The following is a 27,768-nucleotide window of genomic DNA, read 5'->3' on the forward strand; positions in this document are numbered from 1 at the left end:
GTGATAAACAATGACGATAAAGAGAATTCTGACAATACAAAATATCCAAGGTGCTGGAAAAAAAATACAAAACAACAAGTACACAGAATATCTTTTCTGGAAAAAACAAAGGAACCCCCCCCCCCCCAAAAAAAAAAAAAAAAAAAAAAAATTGCACCCCAGATTATGTTACATTCTGCTCGTTACGTTTTACAACGCCGACACCTTGGGGTGGGGAAGAAGAACTGCAGTTTGGAAAAAAAAACTATTGCAATTGCCATGTCAGGTCGTTTCTGTGCCCTTGATCGTGAATGTGGCTGTGCTCCTTTCATGCCCACCCTCCACTGCTCAACCTAGCTACTTTCCTTAGACTAACGGCCTTCGGGTCCAAACAGAAAATCCATCTTTCTGGGATGTCACATCTGGTCCTGAAGGCCTTCTTCATCCATTCCATCCAAACATTTTGCCCTGACTGGACTAGCTGGACTAAATGCCAACAACCCTTGACAAACATGAACCAGGCTCATCAGTATAATGCACCCTATCACAAACTGAGACACTGCCTGCTATAGTGAGAATGTGCAAGCCCTAGCCCTAAAGCGCACCCTTAGCTGCTAGAATGATTGCACTGCCTCGTGCACTATGATGCCAGAAATTGGCACGCCCAATCACATACATGATCTTCCATGTGTCTTATAGAGGATTAAGACACATAATGTCTTTTATTTTGAACAAGTCCTCACTGAGGAGTAGCACATTTTGTGTCTTTTCTTTTATGCAACCCTACTTGAGATGAGGAAACCCTGAAAAACCTATCCACCCCTATCATCTGTAGAATGAAGCCAATTTTTTTTTTTTTTGCTGCTGTTGGCTCCTGGTCATCATTAGCTGATGACACAGCTGGGATCGACCCCTGGGAAGTAGAGCTCAGCTTACTTTCAAGGTGAACACCTTAACTGCTGAACTGCTCAGGACCCGGACTAGCACATTTTACCACATCTGAAAATCCCTTTTTACTGAAAAATAGAGAATTATTCCAATGGTTGTTGAATGGCACCCACTGTAATTACTGTGATGAAGTGTAAGATCTTTACTACTTGGCTGTAATGGTCACCACGCCACTGTGTAACTTGCCACTGTGACCACTGTGTAATGCCTGTAATTGTTAATAGTCTTTTAAGACAACCACATTGGAAATAATGTTTCCAGTGTTTTCCTCTTAAAGGGGTATTAAGTGTTTTAGTAACACTTTCCTGTTCTCTCCTCTGGGCAATATGGTTGTTTTGTGTTTTGTACATGTACACACATTACATCCTAAATAAAATCCAAACTGAAGACAGGATTTGTGTGACACAGAGATGCATTTGGCTAGATCCTTTTGGAAACAAGAATCCAAGCATTGGAATTAACTGGGATGTTGTGGGCCAATCTCTATATAGAGAACCATGTATTACAGTGGGGAAACAATCGGATAGAATGAAATAAAGTCATACTGATAATTGTTACATTTCAAATGATTGAATGACCTGTGATGGAAATTAGAGTTCAAATCGAGTACCAGGTCACTGTTCTCTGCAGATCTTTGAAGGGTGTGGGGGATTGAAGGCTTTAGTCCTGTTGAAAGAGTTCCTTAAAATGAATACTTCCTCCTAGTGTGGCATTTTTCAGTCCCAGATCAAAAAGATACCAAAAAAATATCAACTCTAGCCCTTCAAGGAACAGCATTTCCGACCCATCCTAAAATCAATCCCTGTTCTGATCCATAACGTTGTTATGCCGTTTCTTTAATGCCATGGCACTGGTTTCACCTTCCTGCAACATCAAAAAATGTTAAATAAGGCCCTTGGTGTTGTTGTAACTGGAGGGTGACGGACCTGATGTTAAGCCCAGCAGGAGGGGGTGGCCAGTGCCTGCACACGCAAGTTAACAAAAGGGTGAAACAGCGACACCCCGTGGTCAGGGCGTCTTAATGTCGGTGCTGCGCCGTTTCAGCTTCTCCGGGTTGTTGGAGGCCATTTGGGAGAAATCCCGAAAGATATCATGATACGTTTCATCACCTAAAGAGAAAAACAGGAAAAGAAACATATTAGAAAAAAAACCTCATGATAAACTGGAGCATTCAATGTAACAATATCATCTTTTTCTTGTACTGCTAAATAAATTTTACTGGTAAATTAAACCAGATCTTGTACACCTTTCTGTTTATACATTGAAGAACAACGACTGAGAGTAGGTTTTTACCCTTCTTCTCTACCTCCTCTCATCTGTCTGTTTTCGCTTCTCTCCACACCGCTATCCCTTTTTTCCCATCCATCCCATGGCCGTGTTTATTCCCCACTACCTTACCCACTTATAAATCACTGGGAAAATGCCTCCACAATCTGAAGTGTGTAAAGCACATCCAGAACAAACAGCACACACACACATCAAGACCCATACATGAACACACACCCCCTCACGTATACAGATGTGTGCCATCTCTCTCTCTTACACACGCACAAACACACAGAATATTTGCAGGCTGGCTTTACTCAGTTGAGGTGCAGCGTACTGCAGCACACACACACACACACACACACACACATATATACAAACTATGCTCCCATATCTACACTGGTCACCGTGGTGCATCGTGGGATATTTGGGGTCAGTCTGAGTACTGCATTATAAACTAGCGTGGGTGAGTTGGCAGTCGGGGGAAGGCGGGGGGAAGGGCAGGTGTTGCACGGGAGCCAATCAGCAGCGGATTACCTGTTCTGCCAGGACGGGGCGCGGCAGGACGCGACAGAGACTGCGCAAACAACGGAGACCCTGGGGCGGCGTCTCATTGGACAAACAGACACAGACAGACAGACGGCGATAAAAAGCATTTGCAACATTAAAACTGCAGGACAAGGTCTCTCCTCCGGATGCAGCGGCAGCAGACGGAAGCTGTCTCTGTGGCGGCGGCGGGCCGCCCCGGCCATGAGCGATCTAATGCTGAACACTGTGGCAGGGCACGCTTTAAAAAGCCACTGCATCGGTCCCAGTTCAGCGGAACCAGGAAAAGAGCCGGTCCGGCACAGTCAGCTCCAACCTGGAGCAGACTGTACTCAGGCCAGAGCTCTTCAGCATACAGTCAGGAGTGGACAGTCCCAAGCTTTGAGGATGCCTCTAAGTCTTTTATTTTGTACTTTTTTGTACTTTTCCCCTTATTTCTTTGGAATTGGAAATTGCACATCAAGCCAAACTGTTGCATTCTCTAAACTTGCACCGGAGTGCTAAAGCATGGAGAATGCATCCCTCCTGCAGGCTTACAAACAGCCAATGGGTATTTTTCGCACTACAAGTCCCACAGTGCATTGTAGGATAGGCACATCACTACTGATGTCACTTGAGTAGTCGTAGATGCCTGCTGAGTTGTTGGAGGGTGCTAATGAGTAGTGGGACAAGGAGACCCTGGCCGACATAGCCCCTCCAATTCCTGGCGGAGTGAAGCCAATTGTTTTCCACCACTGTGGACAGCTGGTCATTATTGGCTAATGACAAGGAATTTTCATAATTTATCTGCAATAACACTTTAAAACACACTGTGATTAATGATGTCAATTATGATCTGTGCTGAGCTGGAAGTCTGCCAGCAGACATTTTGGCCCTCAAAGAGTGAAAAAGGACTCTCCACTTCTGGTAATGACAGCATGCGTTACACATCTAAAATTTGTAGAGGCACAACTCTGCCCCCTAGTGGCCCCCATTATATCAGCTCTTTGATCCCCTTGGCCCTCAATCCCGCTGAGGCGTTACGGGAGGTGTTTGGCCCAACAGTGCAAACACAAATCAACAAATGTCTGAATGAATTAAAATGGTATTTTTGGTGAGTGGTACACCTTATACCCCTGCCCTTGAGACCCGTGCCCTTGGGACGTGCTGATTTGGGGCCATCAGAGAGGTGGGGGCAGAGTTCTGCGTGCGCTGCCTGCATTTCGCGCTAGCGGGTTAAAGTGCTTGCATTCGGCTCGTGCCTCCGGATGGGCTGAGAGCAGGTCATACGCTCGGCTGCAGACCGCTCAGACACACATTGCACTTTAATGCCGTCTGGAGAGGCCCATCGGCCTGGCGCCCTCTCGCCACCAACAGAAAAACCTGATCGATCCTCACAGTGGAACATTACTCAAACTGAATGTGAAGCAGCGGCTAAAAACGAGGTCATTCCACGCAGATGCTCGGACAAGCGCAATAAGAAAGTGCACGTCTGACCTTTTTGGAAAACATGACGCGGGTCCTTATGTGCGCGTGGCAGGCGCTCGTATCCAGAGCAACTCACACGGTTTCTGATTTTTAACGTGTCGGCCATTATGTGCAGCTGGATATTATTATCCTGTTCCTGCCACGGCAGGCAGTGACTAAGACAATGACTAAGATGTACCCATAAAATCTGCCGTGCTTTTTTTTTTGAAACAGCTTATTCAGGAAATTGCCACATAAGCTTCAATTCCCTGAGGACACCTTGTGCAGTGCATTTTACAGCCCAGATCAATAATGCTATTCAATTTTAGCACATTTCCCTGTCCCCGTATGAAGCACCTTATAATAACACCACAAGGTACACTGCACCAAAAGCTGCTTGGGGGGGGCGGAGGTGAGTCTCATTTTATGGAGGGGGTTGTAACAATGTTACAGCTTTAACAACATCACAGAAACATTTTACAAACATACACTGTACAATCATACCTACATACATAGAAAACCACAGAGATCTGTACATTATAATTCACAAGATGAAATGCATAACTGCCTGAACATTATCTTTTCAAACACAATGTTGCTTCTGTTTTGCTAATGCCCATGTTTTAGTGTTGTATCTGAGCTCTGTGCACAGTTATTTTTAGATCTCATAGGCGTTAAAGTGCAGTCCGGCTGTGCGGTCCTTACTCATCAAAGTGCAAAATGGTCTCCGCTGTGGGAGTGATTACATAAATACTCCCTCTCCTCACCTGTCCTCCTTTTCCCTGCCTCAGCACTGTCATCTCTTCATTTCTAGTCCTCCCATACTTTTATATACACTCCTCTCTCTGCCCCCCCTGGCACTGGCTTTCTATTGGCTCCCCCACCCCGCCCCGCCCCTCTCTAGTCACTCTGCCCCCCCAGCGCCCATCCGCTCAGTTGGTTCTTGAGAGCCTGAAAGCTCTTCTTGGTCTGGCCCAGCCCAGCTCCGCCCCCTCCTCCCAGGAAGCCCAGCCCCCCGCATTGACCTGATTGGCCAAAGGCGCCATCCATCTCCCGCATCTCCTTGTTCATCTTGGCGATCCGCAGCCTGGGGGGGGGGGAGAGAGTTAGTCAAGCGTCAGGGTCCTGTTAGGTGCCGATTCAGTGCCATCTACAGGTACTGGCTGCTCATCAGCAAACGCTGTGTCTCCTCTGAAGCTCTTCTCTGGTACTATCCCCTGCTGTCTCTGAAACTGCGATGATGTTCTGTCCCAGAGCAATCTTTATCCAACACCCCGCCCCGTACCTGCACACTTTCCCTCCCTCACCCTCCCATCCTTCCACTCCCCCACCCCTCTGTGCCCCTCCCTCTCTCTCACAGTGTGACAATGTCCGCGTTGGCGTTCTCCACAGCAATGGTGATGGGGTCTTTCTGGTCCTTGTCCCGGGCGTTGTAGTCCGCCCCCCGTTTCAGAAAAAGGCACACCAGCCTGAAGGATGCCAGAGCAACTCATGTTATGGGGGAGAGAGAGTGTGTGGGCTTGTGCTGTGAGGCTGTATGCCGAGTATATACATGTGAATGTGTGTGTGTGTGTGTGTGTGTATGTGTGTGCGTGAGAGAGAGAGAAAGGGATAGAGAGGGAGAGATATTTTGTGTGTGTGTTTCTGTATGGTTATGTGTTTGACAGTGTGTGTTTTTGTCTATACCATTTCGTGTGTGAGAGTGTGTGTGTTTTCGCCTCTGTATCATTCCATACGTGTATGCATGTTTTCATTCCCGCTCTGTGTTTGTGTGTGTGTGTGTGTGTGTGTGTGTGTGTGTGTGTGAGAGAGAGAGAGAGAGAGAGAGAGTGTATCATACCCAGTGTGTCCCAGTATTGTCGCATGGTGTAGAGGTCCTCTCCCGTTGCTGTCTGCCTGGTTGACGTTGGCGCCGTTCTGCAGAAGAAACTCACATGCCGCCAGGGAATTCTGGCAACACAAGAGGGGACAGATTAGAGATGAGAGTTCTCTCTCGCTCTCACACACACACACACACACACACATATACACACACATACACACGGTCTTACACGCACACTCACAGCGGACACGGCCTGTATGAGGGGGGTGGAGCTGTCCTCAGCAGTGTTGACCCAGTTGACGTCAGCGCCGTGGGCAATGGCGTCGGCCATGACGGGGAAGTTCTGCAGCGAGGCCGAGCGGTACAGCAGTGCCCCAGGATGAAGGGTGCTCAGATCCTCCTCCTCCTCCTCGTCTGGGGCAGAGAGATGTGACCACATTAGACAGCGCGGTGCTCTGCGCTCCTCTCTAATATGAATCTGTAACTGTCTCTTTTCTCAGGGGTGATCATGCTGGTGCCGTGAGAACGGGTTTGTGTGGGGGCAAATATGTGTGTGTACATGTGTACGTGTGTGTGTGTGTGTGTAAGAAAGCATGTGAATATATATTATATTATATATATATGTGTGTGTGTGTGTGTGTGTGTGTGTGTGTGTGTGTGAGTGAGTGAGTGAGTGAGTGTGTGAGAGAGACAATGTGGGTGTGTGTGTGTGTGTGTATGTGATGTGTATGTTTGCGGGTATGTGTATGGTCATGCATGTGTATGTGTGCATGTGTGCTTGTGTGACTGGGCTTGTATGTGTGTGCATGCTCTTGCTATGAACTCTCACCTTGGTGGAAGCCAGTGTGGTTCTTCTGGACCAGGTCACTCTGGCTCAGGCCTGGGATAAAGTGTCACATGACATTCCCTCTGTGAGTAACACTCTTAGGGCGTTTACACCTCTGATTAAATCAATGCGCAATATGAGGACCAAGCTGCAGGGCTTAACACCCGTCCTTGCTGAAACGCATGGGCTTATCCTGAGACCACCTCAGACCTTGCCCCCACCCTGCTTTGAGTGTGTCTTCCTGTGTTTGTGGTGTTCCCTTGTCTGCATATACGCTGATATAGCAATGGGTCTATACTGTATATAGCAGTGTAAGCAGCACACTATCTATATCAGCATCTGAGCACACCTCTGTGTATGAAGCTGTGTATGACTATACCTGTCGCTGTGTTTGTGAGTGTGTGTATGCGGGCGTTACCTGTGAGGCGTGGCAGGGTGGCCCGGTTGGGCTTGGGTTTGATGGGGGGGCGTCCCCCGGGCCGCTCCTGGGTGTTGGCCCGGTTGCGCCGGGCGCTGGAGCGCCTCAGGGGGGCCACCCGGCCCGTCTCTGGAAGCTTCTGGATGAACTTCTTCTCCACATATTTGGAGCGGATCCACGACTCTTTATCCTGTCTGAGAGAGAGATATGTGGATTACCAGAATGCTACTTTTATGATAGAATTTTGATCAATATTATGTTCTTGTTTTCTCAAATCAATTAATGTACTTTCAATGTTTACATATATCTTTGCCTGTGTACACTCTGTACACATTTTCAGGATCGCAATGTAGCTGTGTTAAAACTGAACTGAACCAAATGGAACCAAACTGAACTGAACTGAACTAAACTGAATTGAATTGAATTGAACTGAATCAAATGGAATTGAACTCAGATAGACAGCTGTGGGTTCCAGAATGTAGCATCGATTTTGCTGGAACTGGAATTCAGTCAACCATACTACGCAAACACATTTTCAATGCATGCACAAAATTATAACCAGCACAACACACACAACCATTCACGACAACCGGCCAGCGTTAAACATCTCTCTCGCACGGTGAAGCAGGTCTGATCAGAAGCTGCAGCCAGCTGGTGTTAAAATAAAACCACGGAACGATGAAGTCAGACGTCATGTTTCCGGAGGCGGCTTTATTACAACACGCTACACAACACCCTACCTGTGCAACTTCCTGACTTGATGGGCAGCAGAGAAGGAGAGAAAGAGGAAGTCAGAAAATAGCAGATGGAGATATCAATGCTCACGCTAAGCTTGTGTCGAAACAACGGAAATGGTGCACAGTTACAGACAGATCAATCGACTGTTGCGTTACACAACAGCAGCTGGCCCTGCTGAAGATGCATACATGATGTGTGCTTTGGGGCCATGACACAAAATGGCTGCAGTGCCTACATATGGACAGCAGGGGGAGGTAGAGAGTTGTTTTGTTGTTTGTTCCTCTGGCAAAGCCTTTTACAACAAACAGGACAACCCACATTTTTTCAAGCTAATGACAAGATCAAATGTCACCTACCCCACCTTCTGGTTGCTGGTTACGCAATAGGACTTGGAGGTTTGAAAACTTCTGTACATTTTGCTTGTGCTTGTAAAACAGCATCGAGGTGGTGCCCTGAGTAATATTCACCTGGGACTAGAGGGGTGGGGCTTCTTGATGGTGATTTCATCAATGCGAGCCTCGTAGATCCTGTTGATTGCAGCGTTTCCCAGCTCACACATCAACTACAGGGCCGGAGGGAGAGACGTGGTGAGGGCAAGGGAGAGAGAGAGGCAGTGAAGGAGAGAGAGGGAAAGAGGCAGAACAAGAGAGAGAGGGCAAGGGGCAGTTAGGGAAAACGATCCAAGCACATGACCAATAAACAAACTTGTGCTCGTCTTTGGCAGTCAGCAGACTTTTTTTTCTTTCTCCTTCAAAGAAACCTATTTTCTGTTCAGAATTATGTTTTTTGATTGCTTCATTAGTGTAACCCCATACGCTTTGGCAACTGGAATATATTTCTGACAACAAGGCAGCTGAAATGGAATTGAACCGAGGAGGAGGGAGAGAGGGAGGGAGGAATGGCAACATGTTGTGCAGGAGACGCAAACACATATTGCAAGGTTTCAAAGAAAGACCAACGGAGTGTGGACTACAAAGGAGTCAAGGCTTTGCGCAACGTTTAATTACCACATGCTCCTTTTTGCCCTGGATAAAAAAACAAAAACACTTAAATTCTCAGACTTTGAACTGGCTCCTAATGAAGTGATTTAAGACATTACAGTGTGTGTGAGTTTGTGTGCGCGTGTGTGTGTGTTCACATTTGCTGCGGACTATTGTACCCTGACTAGCTCTGGCTCCCAGGAATCCAAGGTGAGAGAGCGCACTTTGGAGAAATGGACACCCAGACTCCTGTGAGAGAGGAACAGAGGGAAAGAACAGACAAGCAAAGAGCAAATCATAATTAGTTATTATTAATAATAATCGCACACAGGTTTGCTCTCATGCTGCTACACACAGTCACCTGTATGTACAACCCCATGGCCTGTACCTGTCTTACCTGTACACTGCAATAACAAGTGCATGGTCCTGTGTGTACTTGCTCATGTGTGCATGTCTGCAGGTGTTACCTGCATGTGCAGCCTAAGCTCAGGTGTGTATGTGTGCAGTGGTTACCTGCATGTGCCGGCCTAAGCTCATGCGTGCATGTCTGCAGATGTTACCTGTATGTGCTGGCCTAAGCTCAGGTGTGTATGTGTGCAGTGATTACCTGTATGTGCTGGCCTAAGCTCAGGTGTGTATGTGTGCAGTGGTTACCTGCATGTGCGGCCTAAGCTCAGGTGTGTATGTGTGCAGTGGTTACCTGCATGTGCGGCCTAAGCTCAGGTGTGTATGTGTGCAGTGGTTACCTGTATGTGCCGGCCTAAGCTCAGGTGTGCATGTGTGCAGTGGTTACCTGCATGTGCGGCCTAAGCTCAGGTGTGTATGTGTGCAGTGGTTACCTGTATGTGCGGCCTAAGCTCAGGTGTGTATGTGTGCAGTGGTTACCTGCATGTGCGGCCTAAGCTCAGGTGTGTATGTGTGCAGTGGTTACCTGTATGTGCCGGCCTAAGCTCAGGTGTGCATGTGTGCAGTGGTTACCTGCATGTGCAGCCTAAGCTCAGGTGTGTATGTGTGCAGTGGTTACCTGTATGTGCGGCCTAAGCTCAGGTGTGCATGTGTGCAGTGGATACCTGTATCTGCTGGTCTAAGCTCAGGTGTGCATGTCTGCAGGTGTTACCTGTACATGGTTGCATAGATTCAGGTGTGCTTGTCTGCAGCGGGTACCTGTGGATGCCGGAGCAGACGATGCAGAGGGTGATGCCCAGGTTGATGGAGGCCCAGTCGGGGCCCGGCTCGCCGCAGTCACAACACTGGCCGTTGCCCGGGATCTTCTGCACCTCCTCCAGTGCCTCCTGCCCCGCGCTCTCCTGCTCCGCTGACAGCGCCCCACTGCCCGTGGACACGGAGCTGCAGCGCTCCCTCCATCTCTGAGAGGATCAGAGGGAGGCAGACACAGAGGGAGGACAGGAGAGGAAAAGTGAGGAGCGAGAAACAGACAGATACAAAGAGCAAATGGAAGTCAGAGAAAATACACATCATCAATACAATAATCAGACAATAAAAGAACAGAGCTGTTCACTCAAGGGTGTGTCGGGGGGACCGAGCTGCCATCTGAGCCAAACAGTGGTCAGTGTTTCCACTGATGAAATGGCAGAAATTACAGAGCAGCGCCTTAACTCCATGCGACACTGAAATAAAGTTTTTGTCTATACAGATGACCTGGTCCTCTGGTTCCCTACAGAGTTAACTGACACCTGTCTGTTAGAGTAATACCGTCAGAAAAGGGCACTGACAATCAATCTGAGCAAGGGCAGAATTATGGCACTTCAGAATAAATGTCTGTGTCAAGGCGCACTGGTGCAAATTTACTGTGGGCCTCAGAGACAAAAGCACTGCATCAGCTACAATTACCTCGCCCTACCCATCAGGTCCTGCTGCAGAAAGACCTGTTTCAGCAAAACTAAAATATTAATACAACTCTGCCTAAAATTTCCAGCACACCATTAATATCAACCCTGAGTATGCCTGGCCCTCCCATCTACAAATCCCACGCTCAAGAACTTTGTCAAAAACAGAACAAAGACCTTACACTTATAATTCTGTAAAATCTTTGTGCGGGCTTACAGGAGGGACCCCAAATAACGACTGCAGAGTTGAGCTGGGACTTTTCCACCATTCATATCCCAGTTGAGAAAAGAGCAGTAAAATGCTGTTTTCACTTAAAGACGTTTGACTGGAACTATAAATAAAAAAGCCCTACTGCGTAAAACCAGCTCTCCCCAGACAATGATCCCTTGAGGCATCTGCTTCTGGGGTTTCCACAGCCAGTCTACACCGAAACCAGAAGGCCTCAGACCCAAACCACCGAGAAAACTATTCCAAAGGCAAAAAAATTTTAAAAATGAATGCCCTTACCTTGAAAATCAGATACACTTAAAGAAAGCATAAATAAAATTACAGGACAAACTTGGATGCTATCCGGCCCTAATTAGAAACATTATACTGGCAAAACACCCCCCCCCCCACCACAGTAGAAAAAAGGACAAATTCTAACAAAGTACAGACTCTGTGACTACTGCCGAGCAATTGAAAAAAGACAGATATGAAAATCCTGGATTACCAGAGAGAGGCTGGGCTTGGATGGATAGAGTAGGACACGGGAGATGGAAAAAGAGAGGCGCTCTTTTTCATCCCCCGCTCAGAAATACACTGAAATTTCACAGATTTACATCCCCCAACTGGAGGGCCAAATTCCTCCGTTTAATCTCTTCTGAGAACCCGTCAAAGCCCTGGCCTTAGCGCACGAGCCCGGGGAGACAGCGGACCAGGGAGTTGTGGGTAGAACCCATGACACTGTTGGCCTATGTTACCGCTGCTTGGGAGGGTTGGTAAATGGAATCAACTGAACCGGTCATAAGACCAGAAAATATTCTGCAATTTAGTTTCTTTTCTCAAATGGCTACATATCAAGGGTCGTAAAATTACAGAGAAAGCTTAATAATCATATGCTTGGGAGATTATATGTTTTCTTGTTTCTGCTTAATGTCGAAGTGCTTTGCCAACAAAATTCTGTTTATGGTCCATGCCAACAAAGCTGATATGCCTTTCAGAGATAAAGGGAAGGGAGAAGGGAGGGGACCCTTGACATCTTGACTGTGTGTGTGTGTGTCTGTATGATTGTGTGTGTGTGTGTTGCGGCTCTCTCTCACCGGGCTGTGTGGGACTTCTCTTCGGTCCTGGAAGGCAGAAGCTATGCTGTTCTGTACCGCACTGATCCAGCCCTGCAGCTGCCTCTCTGAGTCTGCCTGCAGCAGACAGCTCCTAGACACAAGCATGCACAGTTACTGTACTGCACACCACACTGTTACTGCACCACATACACACTGTTACAGTACTGCACACCATACTGTTACTGCACCATATATACACTGTTACAGTACTGCACACCACACTGTTACTGTACCACATACACACTGTTACAGTACTGCACACCACACTGTTACTGCACCATATATACACTGTTACAGTACTGCACACCACACTGTTACTGTACCACATACACACTGTTACAGTACTGCACACCACACTGTTACTGCACCACATATACACTGTTACTGTACCAAATACACACTGTTACTGTACCACAAACACACACACACAGTTACTGTTACTGTACCACACAGACACAAACACTGTGACTGTACCACACACACACACATACACACATGCATACTATGTCTGTACCACACAGTGACTGTACCAGACACACATACTGTTATTGTATCTCACAGACTCTCACACACACAGTTACTGCACTACACACACACAGGGCAGGTGCTGTGCTGGGTGGGTGAGGACTCACTTGGATGGCGACACCACCTCAAAGCAGAACCTCCTCTCATTATCAGAGCAGGGCTTTACTGTGCACAGACGCAAGTCCTCCACCACCACTGTGGGCTGGTCCTGCCAAAGGAGGTAAGTGTCAGAGGTATGTGTGTACATGAGAGACAGAAGGAATGTGTGTATGTGCTTGTGAATGCACACGTTTCTGTTTGTGTCTGTGTGTATGTGTGCATTCATAAGTCAAAGCAACGTAATTTATTAATATTAATAAATTAATATTCACCTTGAATTTCTTCTGGTAAACCAATTGATTTTTCTGGATGGTAAACCAGCGCCTGCAACATTGTAAGAGATGGGGATAAAATTTAATGTTATGAATATGACTAATCTAAAATTCTTCCAATTTCTTTCATAGCTCTAATTCACTCAAGCCAAACACTTAAAAAGGAGGGAGTGCTGGGTGCAGGGGCATGGGGAGGACTGGCTCTGCCAACTCTCACTTAATTTACAGGCAGTCAGCAAAAAGCCAGCAGTATTTTATCATTGTCCGCGGGTCCGTAAACAGTAAACGCTGCACATACATTTGTACATGAATAATGGTATGCAATTTTCTTTTGTTGCAATTACTGTCTCGTTGGTCTTTTCTTTACCGAGACCAACCTGCCTGGAGATCTCTGTACAAAAAATTAGTTTTCTGTTCCGTTCTGTGTTTCTTGAAGTGTCAGTTCAAAAAGGGCAAACATCTATAAAAAGAATGCACATTTCAGTTTGCCAGAAAATGGGTTCCCCATGTCAGGGGAAAAAGGGAGAGAGACGGAGAGACAGAAAGACAGAGTGAGAGAGAATGGAAGAGAGAGAGACAGTGAGAAAGACAAAGCGAGAAAGAGAAAGAGAGAGACTACTACAAATCTACCTGCCGTAAACCGAGGGGCCGACTGAGAGACTCCACCCCATCACGCATTACATTCAAACCCCTCCCCCTACCTAACTCCTCCCAGCCTTTGCTGACGCACGATTCAAACGTGTTCCAACCTGCCCCTCTGAAACAGCAGAGCTGCTTGTGCACCTGCTTTGGTGCTCCATGCCAACAGCACCGAGGGGGGGGGGGGGGAGCAGCGCTGAGAGAGTGTACTTGAATTTGAATTTGAATCCGAGCGTACCTGCTCCAGGTCTTGAAGGCATTGCTGGCCCTCTTGTACAGGTAGCCCTCCATGGCGATCCCGCTGACGGCGTCCGGGCTGAAGTCCATGATGGAGTCATCGTAGGACATGTCCTGTGGACAGGCAGTGCGAGCCGGCCGATTAGAGGAGCCACCACTGTCCCGTGATGCCACACCAAAGAGAGGACTCGAGCTAAACACAGCTTAAAGCCACAGGGCTCCCTGTGTGCCGTACCTTCGTCTTAATCGCAGCGTGTCTCTGCTCCATGTCTCTTTTCTCCCGCGCCGAGTTCAGGACCAGGTGAGTGTGCTGGGATGGAGGTGGGGGAGAGTGAAGAGGACATGAAGGAAGAGGTGGGGAACACGGGGGAGAAGGGGAACAGGGTTTGGGGTAACAGGGGGAGAAGCACACTGCATTAGGAGACACAGAAAGTGCGTTTCGGATACTGTGCACCAGATCCTGCATATACACACACATTCCCAGAAACTGGACCCTTCAAAACTAGCAAACTCTGTGTCATCAGCCGACAATGACTGGGAAACCACAGAGGATAAGGGTGGGTGGGTCAGTTGAGGTTTCCTCGTTTCACCACTATCGAGCACCCTACGATTTGTCAGACGCTTGTAAGTTGCTTGAATGACGTCATTAGTGTAGACTAAACAGAGGCTCATATCCTCTGACTGCTGCCCTCTTCTCTGTGGTGCATTGTGGGACTTGTAGTACAAAAAGTGGCCACTGGCCATGTGCAACTGCACTGGAGGATGGCACTTGTCTTGCTTCATCACTCCTGCATAAATGGGTTATCACAGTGAGAAGAGCCTCCTGTGCAATTGCTGATTGCAAAAACGGTTGCATAAAGGGGGAAAACTGCATCCTATTAAGAAAGAGAGAAGCTGTAAATCCAACAGCATTACGTATACATGCCTTCCACAGCCTGAGGGGTTGTGGGTAATCACACACAGAAAACTCAGCTCAGGGGATAAAGGCAGGGGATAGGGATGCATGCAGAGAACAGAGAGAAACACAGCAATTCTTTCCACATTGCTGTAATTAATAACATGCGGAGGCCTTTTGTGCTCCTGTGTGTGCACTTAGAAACATGATCGAGGGGTGACAGGAAAAGGGAAATTGGCAATTACTTCCTGTTTAATAACATTATGTTCTGGGCTCTTAAAAATGCTTTGTCCCCTGCTTAAGAAGCGTGTAATGATTTGGTTCGATGTGACTGAGAGTGACACGGTTTGAAAGAGAGAGGACATGAGACAGGGGTGCAACAGAGCCAAAACAGACAGGATGGAGAGAAACTGGGACGGACAGCCAGAACAGCTTTCAGTTAGGGGGTCAAAGGGTGCACCAGGCCCGGATGTCAGAGGGGGAAAAAGGAAGTAGGATGTGATGCAGCTCTCCAGGTTTCCTGTGCTGGATCGAGGACAGAGCGAAGGGTTCCTGACTCTCTGTCCCTCCCTGCTCTGCCTCGCAAAACTCTCTCTCTCTCTCCCTCCCTCTCTCACACTCTCTCTCTCTCTCAGGCCATTTCCTGCCCCTGCAGGCGGTTTGCGGTTTTCTGAGGGACAGCGAAAGGTGAACCTGCTTCCTGTGTCACACTTCCGAAAGACGGCCTCCATTTAAGATCTGACTTGCAACCACCTCAGGCCCCACGCCCCGCTCAAGGTGAACTAACTTGCTCCACTCGTCCGTCGAGGACTTGCGCTTTAAGTAAAAACAAAGCCCTCTGCCGCTTTCCGTCACACGCTGATGCGATGCCAGCACACGCGCACCGTCACTGCTGCCACTCTGTCATGTTGTCATGTTTCCTGTTATTGCTGCCTTCTTCAGTTTCCTGTCATATGTGCTGGTGGCTGGTTTCTGGGGGGTGTTGGCGGTGTGCAGTGGGGGCGGGGCAGTCACCTTGTGATTCCCCATGTCCCACTGGAGGGGCTTTTTTGGACTTGCTTGGTAGAATTGCTCAATGTGAAAAAACAAGGCCGAAATCCCCTTCCCTTTTCTGCCCCTCCTCCATCTCCTCCTTCCACTCCTCTCATACCCCCATTCCCCTTTCTCTGCACTCCTGGCTCCTGAATCTTCTCAGGGGGTTACAGCACCCCTGTCTCCCTTACCTTCTAACCCTCTGCCCCCTGTTCCCATCTACCTTCCTCTGTGCCCGTCTCTCTCTCCCACCCCTTGTCTCTTTGCCTCTCTCTAACCCTTCTCACACATTTCTCTCCCACTCTATCCCCTTTCCCTCCTCTTCCCTCTCTCTCCTCCTCTCCTTCCCTCCCTCCCTCTTCCTTTTCCCCCTCTATCTCTCCTCCTCTTGCTCTTTCTCCTTCTTTCAACTCTTTCTCTTCCTCTCCCTCCCTCTCCCTCCCTCCCCTCTCTCCTCCTCTACACCTGCCTGCCCGTACTCTCTCTCACCTGCTCACTCAGGTTCTTGCGGTAATCCTCCAGCTCAGCCAGAGACTCGTGTCCCTGCTGGAAGAACTGAGCCTGGGCCTCCATCATAGACAGCATCTGTAACACATACAGAGAGACACCATCAACACACCTCCACGCGCACACACGCACACTGTCACTCACTGCACACACACCCACAGACCCTGCTAACCACTGTACGGACATACAAACACATGCAAATGTGCACAAGCGCACAACCAAGAGATGAGGACCCACACAGGCAGAGAAACGTGCACTGACCCACACACTCATGCATAAGCTGTTCTAACCTTGTGTAGTTAACTTCTTTCTTGCCTTTGTTTCCATTACATAGCTACATCAGAGGTTACAAAGATGGGGCTCACCGCGTTCAAAATGTCCGTCTTCTTCTTGGACTCGATGACATTGATCTGGGAGAGAGAGAACACAGCCTATGAGGGACAGCCGCCATGCACTGGCCTGTGGATACTTTCATATACTTTACAAGACCTAGAGTGACTCAGCTGATCTGAGCGCAAGTCACACAGCATTCCCACAGCTGAAGGGCGGTGCTGTTGTGAGCGGTACACTGTTCCTGGATGAGCAGGTCAGAGATGCTTCTGATGCCTCTTTTGTCCACAACCTTACTCATGACTAATTGGGGCGAATATTTCCCATCTGCAGAACAGTGAATGCAAAGCTGCTGACAGGAGAATGCATTAGCATGTGTGGGAGCAACACTGTCCAACCTGTGCGTGTGTATGCGCGCGTCAGTGTGTTTGTGCATGCGCGTGGGCGCGTGGCTTTGTCTTGCAGCTCGCCCTCACACCTGCAGCACGTAGTCCAGCGCCTCGGAGCGGAAGGCCTTGCGGGCGTTGAGCAGGGCGTTGCTGGCCTCCTCCACGTCGTGCTGCTTTCCACGCGGGGCCTGAGCGTTCCGGGACAGCGCCGCCTCCAAACTCTCGCTGCTGCGCTCGAACTCCTTCCGCACGTCCTTAAAGCGCTTCACGTCCCTGAGAGAGCGAGGGAGAGCGAGGAAGAGTGAGAGAGAGTGACAGGAAGAGAGTCAGAGTTAAAAATCTTATCATTTCTGTTTAACATTTACGTGAACGGCATGTTTGTGAGAATGTCAATAACACTGAAATGTATTGAACTGAAGGAAAGGGAAATAACAGAGGTGGAGAAGAAATGAAAGGAAGAGAAAGAGAGCTAGAGAAAGCAGTAAAAAAGATAGAGGGTGAAAGAGGAAAGGGACAGAGAGAGTAACAAAAGAACAGAGTGTGAGAGAAAGAAGACAGAAGAGACAGACAGAGGGGAAAAGGCCATAATCACTACACCCCTCTCCTAAACTAGAGCAGGAACCAAAACTACAGCTCTACCGGACCATGACAGACCGGCCAAATGAGCCCTTTCCTCCCGGGAAGTGCACGTTACAGCTAGCTGAATCATGCTCCTCTCTCCCTCCACGCATCCCCTGCAGAACCTCCAGCACAGAGACCAAAAGAGCGAGGGAGCCATGGAGAGAGAGAGGTCGCAACGGGGCGTCAATCACCAGGACGACCCCCCGCCTCAGAGGAGGGAAGGAGGGGAGGCGAGTGCCCGAGAAAGAAACCAACACTCACTCTTTCACAAAGTTCTGCAGCTTCGCCTTCACTGACTTCTGTGTGGCCTCTATCACTTCCTAGGAGAGAAAGAGAGGGAGAGAGAGGGATAAGTGGAGGAGGGGTGTATAAAAAAGGGAGCAGGGAGGCATAGAGGGAGGGCTAGAAAGACAAATTTAGAACACTTTGTCTCAATTTGGGTTGCAGTCAGCTCCAGAGAATCTGGGGAGATCTGCTTTCCCTCTGAGGTGACTGGACACGGATGATTCAAAAGACTGCAGTGAGCAGCTATTGCCACAGATTCAGCGACAACTGTCATGGATACAGGGGCACAGAGTTCAGGGACCGGCGTGGGTGGGCCGGGGACAAGCACCGTGAACGCACTCCACCTCAAAATCAGCCAGTAAATAACATGCTTGGAGCGCCACAGCAACCCTGGGAGCACACCACACAGTAGCCAGTCTCAAGATAGTTATCTCATTTGACAGGAAAATATGATGACATATTTAGCAACTGTGCCATGTTATGCATTGTACGTCAGCTCTGAACACACAGAGCAAGGGCAGATACTTAGTAAACTTTATCAGCAATGCCAGCTATGTTCGTCACACATTAGGAGGGAACTTAATATCTTTCCTAACATTATTTTTTAATTTAGTTACCACATGAACTATGCTTCCTGCAAAATGCACTCAACTTTATAACAAGATATATACTACCTAACTGGAGCAAGTACACACAAAGCTAACAGGATAGGAGAGCTCATTTCAGTGCTACAACCAAATGGTTGCAGTGTGTGACATCACCACTACAGACTGGATTTGAACTAGGGCCACAGCACCCAGAGTCTGGATCGTCCGACCACACAGGGAGTCAAGGGATTTGTGGGTGTAGTTTCTGCCTGAGGGAGGGAAAGAGGAAGAGGTGGAGAGCTTCACTCACCCCTTGCGCCTCCAGAATGACTGACAGCTTGTTGGAGAATTTCTCCAGACATTCCTGAGTGAACAGAGAGAGAGAACTGGCATGTTATCGTACGGACTGTGAACAGCTCACTCACACCTCGTACCACACCACCCCCGCCCCCTTCCACCTTATCGTCCAGAGCTACCGCCACCAGTCCAAAGTCCCTCTACTGTCCTTATCACCCATTACAATACCCCTGTATCACACTGTTCCCAGTACAGACACCCCCGTATGACTCTGTTCCCAGTACAGAGACACCCCCATATCACACTGTTCCCAGTACAGAGACATCCCCGTATCACACTGTTCCCAGAACAGCAATACCCCCATATCATACTGTTCTCAGTACAGTGATACCCCTGTACCACACTGTTCCCAGTACAATCATACTGTTCCCAGTACAGTGATATCCCCGTAATCACTGTTCCAAGCACAGTGGTGCCCACTCTTTCACACTGTTCCCAGTACAACGGTGCCCCCTCTGTCACACCGGTACAGTGATGTCCCGTCTTTGCAGTCTCACCGACATCGTAATGTCCCCGGAACAGTAGTGGCCCAGTTCCCTCAGCCCTGTGACAAAGTTCTTGCTGTTCTGACAGTACACTTTCCCAGCCTCCAGCATGGAGTTACACTGCTTCACCAGCTGTATAAAGATGAGACACAAAGTTACCACAGATACACAAAGGCACAAACAGATACAAATGACCACACAAGCATACATGCATACACAAACACACACACGCACATACAGACACATACAGGCACACACGCACAGCAGAAATACAGCCTGAGTGATAAACGATCACAACAACAGCTGCAAAACAATGACATGGAAGGTGGTGCAGGAATGAAACACTCTGCTAAGGTCAATGTCACTGAATACCACAGCAACATACTGCAGTACACAAGCTACGAGGAAGGGGGAGCCAGAGAGCAGACAGCTACAAGACGCGGTGCGCGACGATGCAGTGCACATACACCTCTACATGCAGACCGCACAGAACACGTTACATTACATTGCTTAACTGACACCCTTATTCAGAGTGACTTACATAGCTCACATTTTACATACCATCCATTTATACAGCTGGATATTTACTGAGGCAATACAAGGTACATGCCTTGCCCAAGGGTACAACAGCACTGGGAATACATCTGGCAAATGCAACTTTCTGCTTATGAGCCCTGCTCTTTACCACTGTGCCAGTACTATCATCCTCCAAAAGAGACAGAAAGAGGTAGAGAGGCTAGAAAAATGCAGTGAAGAACATTAATGTAGCTGAATTACTGCACCTCTGTCCCTAGGACAGCAGAGGAGGGGTGCACAGAGGGGGAGGAGCACACAGGGGAAGTGCAGAGAGGAATTGCTGTGAACAGGTGTGTTTTCCGAAAGCAGGAGGAACTAAGAGATGGAGTGCAACTGCCAAACATGCCTGAGTGTACACTCACATTACATTACACAGACACACACGCGCGCATTACATTACATTACACAGACACACGCGCATTACATTACATAGACACACACGCGCGCATTACATTACATTACATTACACAGACACAGACACACGCGCATTACATTACATTACACACACACACACACACGCGCGCGCGCGCATTACATTACATTACACACACGCGCGCATTACATTACATTACATTACACACACACACGCGCATTACATTACATTACACAGACACAGACACAGACACACGCGCATTACATTACATTACATTACATCACACACAAACACACACACACGCATTACATTGCATTACACACACACACACGCGCATTACATTACACACACACACGCGCGCGCATTACATTACACACACACACACACACGCGCGCGCATTACATTACATTACACAGACACAGACACACGCGCATTACATTACATTACACACACACACACGCGCATTACATTACATTACACACACACACACGCGCATTACATTACAGTACACAGACACACGCGCATTACATTACACAGACACACACGCGCGCATTACATTACATTACACAGACACACGCGCATTACATTACACAGACACACACGCGCGCATTACATTACATTACATTACACAGACAGACACACGCGCGCATTACATTACATTACACACACACACGCGCGCGCGCATTACATTACATTACACACACACGCGCATTACATTACATTACATTACACACACACACGCGCATTACATTACATTACACAGACACAGACACACGTGCATTACATTACATTACATTACACAGACACAGACACACGCACATTACATTACATTACATTACACACAAACACACACACACGCATTACATTGCATTACACACAAACACACACACACGCATTACATTGCATTACACACACACACACACACCTGTGTGTGGATTCACAATCACACATGCAAACACACACATATATAGATTCACAACATATGGATGCACAAATCTTTCTCTCCTTTCTCTCTCTCTCCTACAAACACAAATGCTGAGGAAAATGGAGATTAAACCACAAACATGCAATAGGTAAATTAAAAAACTAAAAAACACACCCACCTACACACAAAGTGTTAAATATAGACACACAAACACATTATCAGACGTGACACATAGACTCTTATCAGGGAATGTTAGCTCTAAACAGGTCAAACAAAAAAAAAGGCCATTTCAAACCAACATGTTTTTAAAAAACACTCCTAACACTAATAAATGTAGGACAAACATACAAATATACATTTAAAAGCTCACACCCCTTTTAAAGGGATCTTATGGTTGTTCACGGAGGAAATATAAACCCAGAGAAAGTGTGCAGTTGGACATTCCAAGGATTTAGATGCCCAGCTTGTAACTGGCAGTTAAATGCTTCTTGGTGTCTTGCATAAAACCATGCGTTAGATTCCAATTAGACGCACGTGTGTATAGTACAACTGTTGATTCCTGTTTCTGATGGGAGTCTCTCGTTCCACTTCCACATTCTTTAGTTAAAAAAGTGAAACGGTGGTGGAGGACTGGCTCCAAAAACGGGAGCCGTGACGCTGAAGGGAAATCAGAATGAAACCCGCACGACTGGGGATCGCCAGCAGGATTCCTCTTTTTTTCAGATGACAATGGGGAGCGGTCAGCCGGACCGCAGCCAGTTCCCTCACCCTTTACAATGGCCGGGTGCCGGATCTCTCTCTTCTAGGCTGGGCTTTAGAGGAAGAGGACGTATGGGGGGATTCAATCACTGCAGAGTTTTCACACTATAGGCTGCAGCGGGTGCTGACACACAGCAACTAAAGCAGCTATTTTTGAAAGCTGAAAGCCGAAAACACGCACTCATTTGGCTAGGCGGCTCCGCCGGGTGGGACCGATTCAAAGTATATTCTAGGTTCAGATGACATTCATTGTCTGCTAAGAGATCTCAGGCAACTGCCCAGAGAATGCATTTCCAATCTGAATGCCACTGTAGGGTGACGTGTTTTACAGAAATAAACAGGGCAAATCTAGTTATTGTGTATCTACAGGGCCTGGCAGAAGAAATTCACTGCATACAGATATTTTTCTGGTGTTACCACACCCATCTCTGACCAAGCCAATGCCAGAAATGCTGCACTTGGACACATCTCAGTGTTGTTGATTTTATTGCTGTTTGTTTGTGAATTTGAATGAATTTGAATTTGTGATATGATTATGATTATTTATTGCACACGTGTTTGACTCAACTCGAGTGTGGCCTGGTGACCATGTGAACCAACGTCATCTTCAAATCCTTACTGAGACACAGGTAATGCTTATCCGTGAGGATCCTCTCACCTTGTCTAGTCTCGTCTCGAGCTCGCTCACATCTCCTTCCACCGACTCGATGGCAGCCCTGAAATGAAAGAAAAACACACACACACACACGCACACATGCACACACACACACATGCACACGCAGAGAAGACGACATCACTAAATTCATCAAGTCTTCTTCCACGTTTTCCCTGCCTGCGTGTCTCTGAGCTCAGCGTCTCGGTGGGATTTGATCCTTATAAATAGTTGATTCTGGTGAGCAGAGCATTTCGCAGTGGGCCTCTCACAAGAAGAGCGCGCTGTATCAAGCAGGCCACGAGCGCTCAACTTACTTCAAAGATTCAAACCTACTGTGTATAACCACGCTACTCTTCAAGAAGCAATACGTTCCCTTTACGGACTGAAATAATTAAAAATACTTTTTTAAAAAAATGATCACAGGAAAGTAATCAGCATGCACACTGTCTGGAAAATACCAGGGCTTCAGCGAGCTTCACAGAATGGTGCTCCTTCTCACTGTACAGCCCCGCGATGAACACAACCCAGAGGCTTGTGGGGACTGCATATATTTGTTAAAGATTTATTTGCGCGTCCACATCCATCGACTCTGCCTCCAAAAAAGCCTCAGCTTCCTGGATTACTGAAGCAACCTGGGAGGAGTGGTGCGTTCAGTGCACAGACTCCTTCCCAAGGGCCCACTACGTGCATCTTTCATGCTAGCAGCGTCTGCTTAGCAGTGCAGTGCAGCACTCCTTATTTGAAGTGAGAGCCTGGCTCTTTTAATGAGGTTTGCTCGCGTGTGAGTGCAAGGGGAGTCCAAATGTGTGTCTGTGTGTGTGTGTGAGCAACCGTATGTGGTGGTCTGAAGGCCATGCGCGTGCGTGTGTGCTTGTGTGCTTGTGGCAACTGTCCGTCAGATGGCAGGACCGCGGGGTGCCTAAGTCCCTGTCGGTGAGTCAGTGTCTCCCCTCATTTCTCATCTGACTCTTTGTCACACTGAGAGCACAGTAGAGCACAGCACCCGGGCCTGTGGTTTCTGCTGCCTTCCATAGAAGGAGATAGAGAGCAAGAGAGAAAAAGAGAGCGAGAGAGAGGGAGAGAGAGAGAGAGAGAGAGAAAGGGAAAGGCAGAGAGGCCCTGAGAAGAAAAACAGATCTCTGTCTAGGTCACTGTGAAGACTGTGGGTCAAGTGTTCGATTCAGATTTAAATGTGGTTAAATCAGCGTGTCCAGAGATCTCCGGGGCTGGAGAGGGCTTGGACAAAGGCCTTTAAAAAGCAGAGCAGGCGTCACATTGGCCCGGGAGGGAGCAGGGAGGGACCACGGCATCCCTGTGGCCGCCCCACAGCGGAGACCCTGCACTGCAGTCAGCGCAACCCCCCCACCTCTGATCCATCTATCAATATCAGCTCAGTGCTGAGACGATCTGTGTGCAAGACTGAGACGGAGGGAGAAAAAGAGAGAGTGAGAGAGAGCGAGACCTTGGGTTTCCGCAGCGATCCACCCCCCCAACACGCTTCCTGTCTCCTGTTTATCACCTCGGTATCTCACGCCTCACTTCCTGTTCCACTCCACCACCTCCCCCTCGCTGCTGGTAACCTGGCAACGGGAGGCAGCAGTTTGAGCAGTGCCCTGCCCCCGCCCCCCCCCTTCCTCCTCCCTTCTCTGTCTCTCTCAGCAGCAGCGTCACCCTTTTCCACTGCTTTCTGCAGGCTGGAGCCCTTGACCTCCTCCTCTTCTACACTGTTTGTGTGTCTTTCTGGCCATGCCCTCCGGTGGCCTAATTCTGTAACCCCCCCCGGGCTCTCTGTGCAACACCAGACCTTCCCCCAGCAGCATGCAGCACTGTCACCGCAGTGAAACTTTCCGTCGCTCTGGCATTCCAGATGTACCAGAGCCAGGAGAGCAGAGAGGGCCCTTCTAACCACTGTCACACTCTTGTAAAAACCCACGCCAAAAAAGAAGGCGCCACACCCAAAACACACAGGCCCACTTTTAGTCCGTTGCCTTCCAAAACCAGCCTGCCATCCGTTTTCTTTTTGGTGCAAGCGCAAACTTTCGAGGTTTGGATCGGTTTGGTTTTGCAGCCTTAGAAACATGTAGGTGGAAACTTTCTGAGTGGTACAGGATAGGCGCAACCTCAAATTTACACCTCCTACTACTCCCCCCACCTGATTCTGTGCCCCCTATCTAAACGACAATACACTTCATCCATGAACTTTGACCCTAGGGTTTTGGCTTTTTCCTCTTTGATTCGCTCAGACCTGACGAAGACCTCAGCAGTTGACGGATCCTTCGATTGCACCATTTCAGTTTTCAGCGACAGTATTTGGGTGCATTAATTCATAAATGCAGGTAATTTTTACTGACTGGCACCTGTAGAAATCTATAGATGTGCATACATTCTCATTTCCTCTTAAATGCTCCAGGACTCAAACCCTTGTAATCTTGTAGGCCATTAAGACTGCATGTACCTTCCTGTCACTGCATCCCCTGCTGCTGTAAGTCATTTCCTCCACCCTGTCTCCATTTTATTTCCACCTCTTCCTCTTTGATGAAGACAAAACCCAAATCTGTGCAGCATGACCAAGCCCGGTCCTACAGCTGTCTGATCCATGTCGGATTTGACCCTTCATAGCTGGCTGGAGGATTGTATGCAGATGGGTTAAATGGACTGTGTAGTTTGCCTGGCGCAAAATCTAAGGCCTAAACCGCCCTCCAACCTCCTTCAGGCAGGGAAACCTTCTGCATGTACAATCCCCTCACCTGTGTTAGCTCACACCTCTTCTGTCAAACCTCCACCTGACTGGACCTTTGACATCCCTGAGGCCGCTTGTCCACCCTTCTCCCTTCCTGCACCTCCAACAGTGAACGTTTTCACAACGCTGCCCTGATGTTGTAGCTATACTGAAACAATGCAGCAGTATCAAAAATGTTGCCACCTCAACCTACAAACACTCCAAAGCAGGGAAAACTGACTGGGTTTTGAAAATGAAACCTCAGACTGGAGTGGAGTAGGACGCACTCCGGCAACTTTAAGCGTGAGGCATCACTGCTGCCAAATCATGGCATGACGCAACACAAGGTGTTATAGAGAAATTAGATCTGCGGAAATCCGTTTGACGGCGTATTTCTCTGCTTTCGTTAACATGCAACCCATCACAAGCCCCACTAAACATATTTTCGGAGTTAATAATCTCTAGCTCGCCTCTGACTTGGTGTGTCCTTTGCTCAGTGCTCTATTTACGTCGAAATGTATACATTGCTACCATAATACGTTCAAAAACTGTCAACACGTCTTCAGCCCGTAACTCAATATTTTGTTTCTATCGAATAATGCGTTGAAAATGTTTGCCTATTTCGCAACAAAGCATACAATATTAACAAAATAACTAATTATCAGTTACATTTTACCTGTTGCGCAGCTATAACTCATGTGCATGTCTTTTCATATAATATTTAGAACAGATGAAGGCCTTAAGCAACCGCCTGTACGTAGGGGCTGTATCGTTGTATTGCAAACTAATCCATTTCAATTTACTGTAGCAATCACAAAAATGTGACAAATTTGTTTTTTCGTCCATTGATTTTGGTATGTGACGAACAGAAAGTATCCCCAATGAGCTGAATATTGCTAATTAATATTTTTAAGTGCCGACAGAAACAAGAAGTTTTGTGACTTACCTGAAGCGGGGGGAGTCTTTGAGACATTCTTCAAAATCCAGTTTGACGGTCATCCTTAGCTTGTATACAAAATAATGATAATGATGACAATAACATGAAAACACTTGTATACGCAAGACGAGTCCAGGCTGCAGGTGTTCTGTTTTTGTTCAACTTCGTTCCACTTCAAGGACGAAAAAAAAAAATCAACTTCGGCAAAACTTTTCGTGGATATCCTACTTTACACGCTTAAGAAACCCATTACGAAAGAGAACATGCTTGACTAATTACAGAACCACATCGGGACAATATATTAAAAATATAATTATGTATACCTGGTTTTATTCTGTTATCGTTCATTTATGTCGAAACAAATTCATATTCCGGTGTCACGGGCGAGCACGACACACTCCGTCTCCTGTCCTTTGACGACAGAAAATCTAAATTTAATACATTTACCAATGGTTTAAAGAGTTTCAATTTAACGCAAATTAATGGCTTTTGAGATTCGTACCAGTAACTTAAAAGTCGCCTTTTCTGTTCCCCCGTTTTTCCGTCAAACAATCCCCTTACTGGAACTACCGAAGTAATGCCGCGACACAGACGAACTTCAAGTCAAACAACACGAGCGAAAATAAGGAAATTATATACATATGCACAGAAACGATGCTAATTAAAATAACGCAATTAACAACATGTCCCTTCAGAAGCCTCGGAGCGGCGGGGCTGTCACAGAAACTCGGTTTTCTTCCTCTCTTCCCCGCTCACCCTTTTTGCCCTCCCCTTTGCACTATTTCCGGGTGTGCGAGTATTACAGTATTCAGTTAAATTTGAGCAAGCGGTTAAATTGCTGTGGCAGGGCGAAGCAGACGAAAACAGAGGAACTACTTGAAAAAACGGGTTAATGTTAAAACAGTTGTGGCTCAGTGAAAGTAGTTCACTACTTAACGAGGCAGAGGGTAAAAATTTTGGTGGCAAGGGTAGCATGGTATTATGCCAGAACAATTTTGAAGGCCTTTACACATTGCAGCAGCAATGGCATTATAATTATAGCTGGTGTCCTAATATGTGCCGTTCTGGTGAGCCCCATACAGCCTCGTTTAAAGCTTTGTATTTCTGCTGGGATTTTTTCCCTACCACTGCAGAATCTACAGAATCAGCCTCTCAATAAGCATGACATGGGAAACATTTTAACCATGGCCTTTTTCAAGATGATTTTTTAAAACACGCATACAACTTTTACAACATATGATAACTACAGTACTCAATATACTGGATTTTTGACCGGAGTAAGTGATTGTGTGAACTGGATCATGTGGTTGAGTTTGTTTAACCCTTTTGTGTGCGCGTGCAACAGTCACAACAGGAATAAATCAGGTCCAGGTTAAATGAGATTCAGGTACAACTGGGCCGCATGAGGACCAGGTCAAATGACAC

General features: G+C 47.5%; 1 protein-coding gene across 5 annotated transcripts; it reads right to left on the reverse strand.

Moving 5' to 3' along the window:
- On the reverse strand, nt 1-27,141 carry acap1 (ArfGAP with coiled-coil, ankyrin repeat and PH domains 1). 5 transcript variants are annotated; one of them, XM_036547617.1, is made up of 24 exons: nt 26,667-27,138; nt 26,353-26,515; nt 22,691-22,748; nt 19,412-19,531; nt 18,868-18,921; nt 17,947-18,005; nt 17,154-17,337; nt 16,711-16,755; nt 16,328-16,423; nt 14,147-14,221; nt 13,913-14,025; nt 13,036-13,087; nt 12,772-12,872; nt 12,119-12,230; nt 10,134-10,336; nt 9,149-9,218; nt 8,457-8,551; nt 7,252-7,445; nt 6,837-6,887; nt 6,249-6,421; nt 6,026-6,135; nt 5,544-5,654; nt 5,211-5,272; nt 1-2,036 (listed from the first exon to the last, which is right to left on the reverse strand). In XM_036547617.1, the coding sequence occupies exons 2-24, from the start codon at nt 26,403-26,405 to the stop codon at nt 1,936-1,938; spliced, it is 2,292 nt and encodes a 763-aa protein (XP_036403510.1). In that variant the 5' UTR covers nt 26,406-26,515; nt 26,667-27,138; the 3' UTR covers nt 1-1,935. The 5 variants fall into 5 exon arrangements, with proteins under 5 accessions (XP_036403510.1, XP_036403508.1, XP_036403509.1 ...); XM_036547615.1 differs by lacking the exon at nt 1-2,036 and having other exon boundaries at nt 5,083-5,272; nt 26,667-26,754; nt 26,846-27,141; XM_036547616.1 differs by lacking the exon at nt 1-2,036 and having other exon boundaries at nt 5,083-5,272; nt 26,353-26,411; nt 26,667-27,141.
- Nucleotides 27,142-27,768: the final 627 nt, after the last annotated feature.

This window comes from Megalops cyprinoides, chromosome 16 (assembly GCF_013368585.1).
Source record: "Megalops cyprinoides isolate fMegCyp1 chromosome 16, fMegCyp1.pri, whole genome shotgun sequence".
Lineage (NCBI taxonomy): Eukaryota > Metazoa > Chordata > Actinopteri > Elopiformes > Megalopidae > Megalops > Megalops cyprinoides.

Excerpts from the sequence above, each read along its gene's own strand:
- acap1 (XM_036547615.1), bottom strand. The coding sequence starts at position 26,405 with ATGACCGTCAAACTGGATTTTGAAGAATGTCTCAAAGACTCCCCCCGC. Across the intron at positions 19,532-22,690 it reads TCGAGACGAGACTAGACAAG|CTGGTGAAGCAGTGTAACTC; the intron begins GTGAGAGGATCC and ends ATCTTTATACAG. Across the intron at positions 8,552-9,148 it reads GGGAGCCAGAGCTAGTCAGG|TTGATGTGTGAGCTGGGAAA; the intron begins GTACAATAGTCC and ends CCGGCCCTGTAG.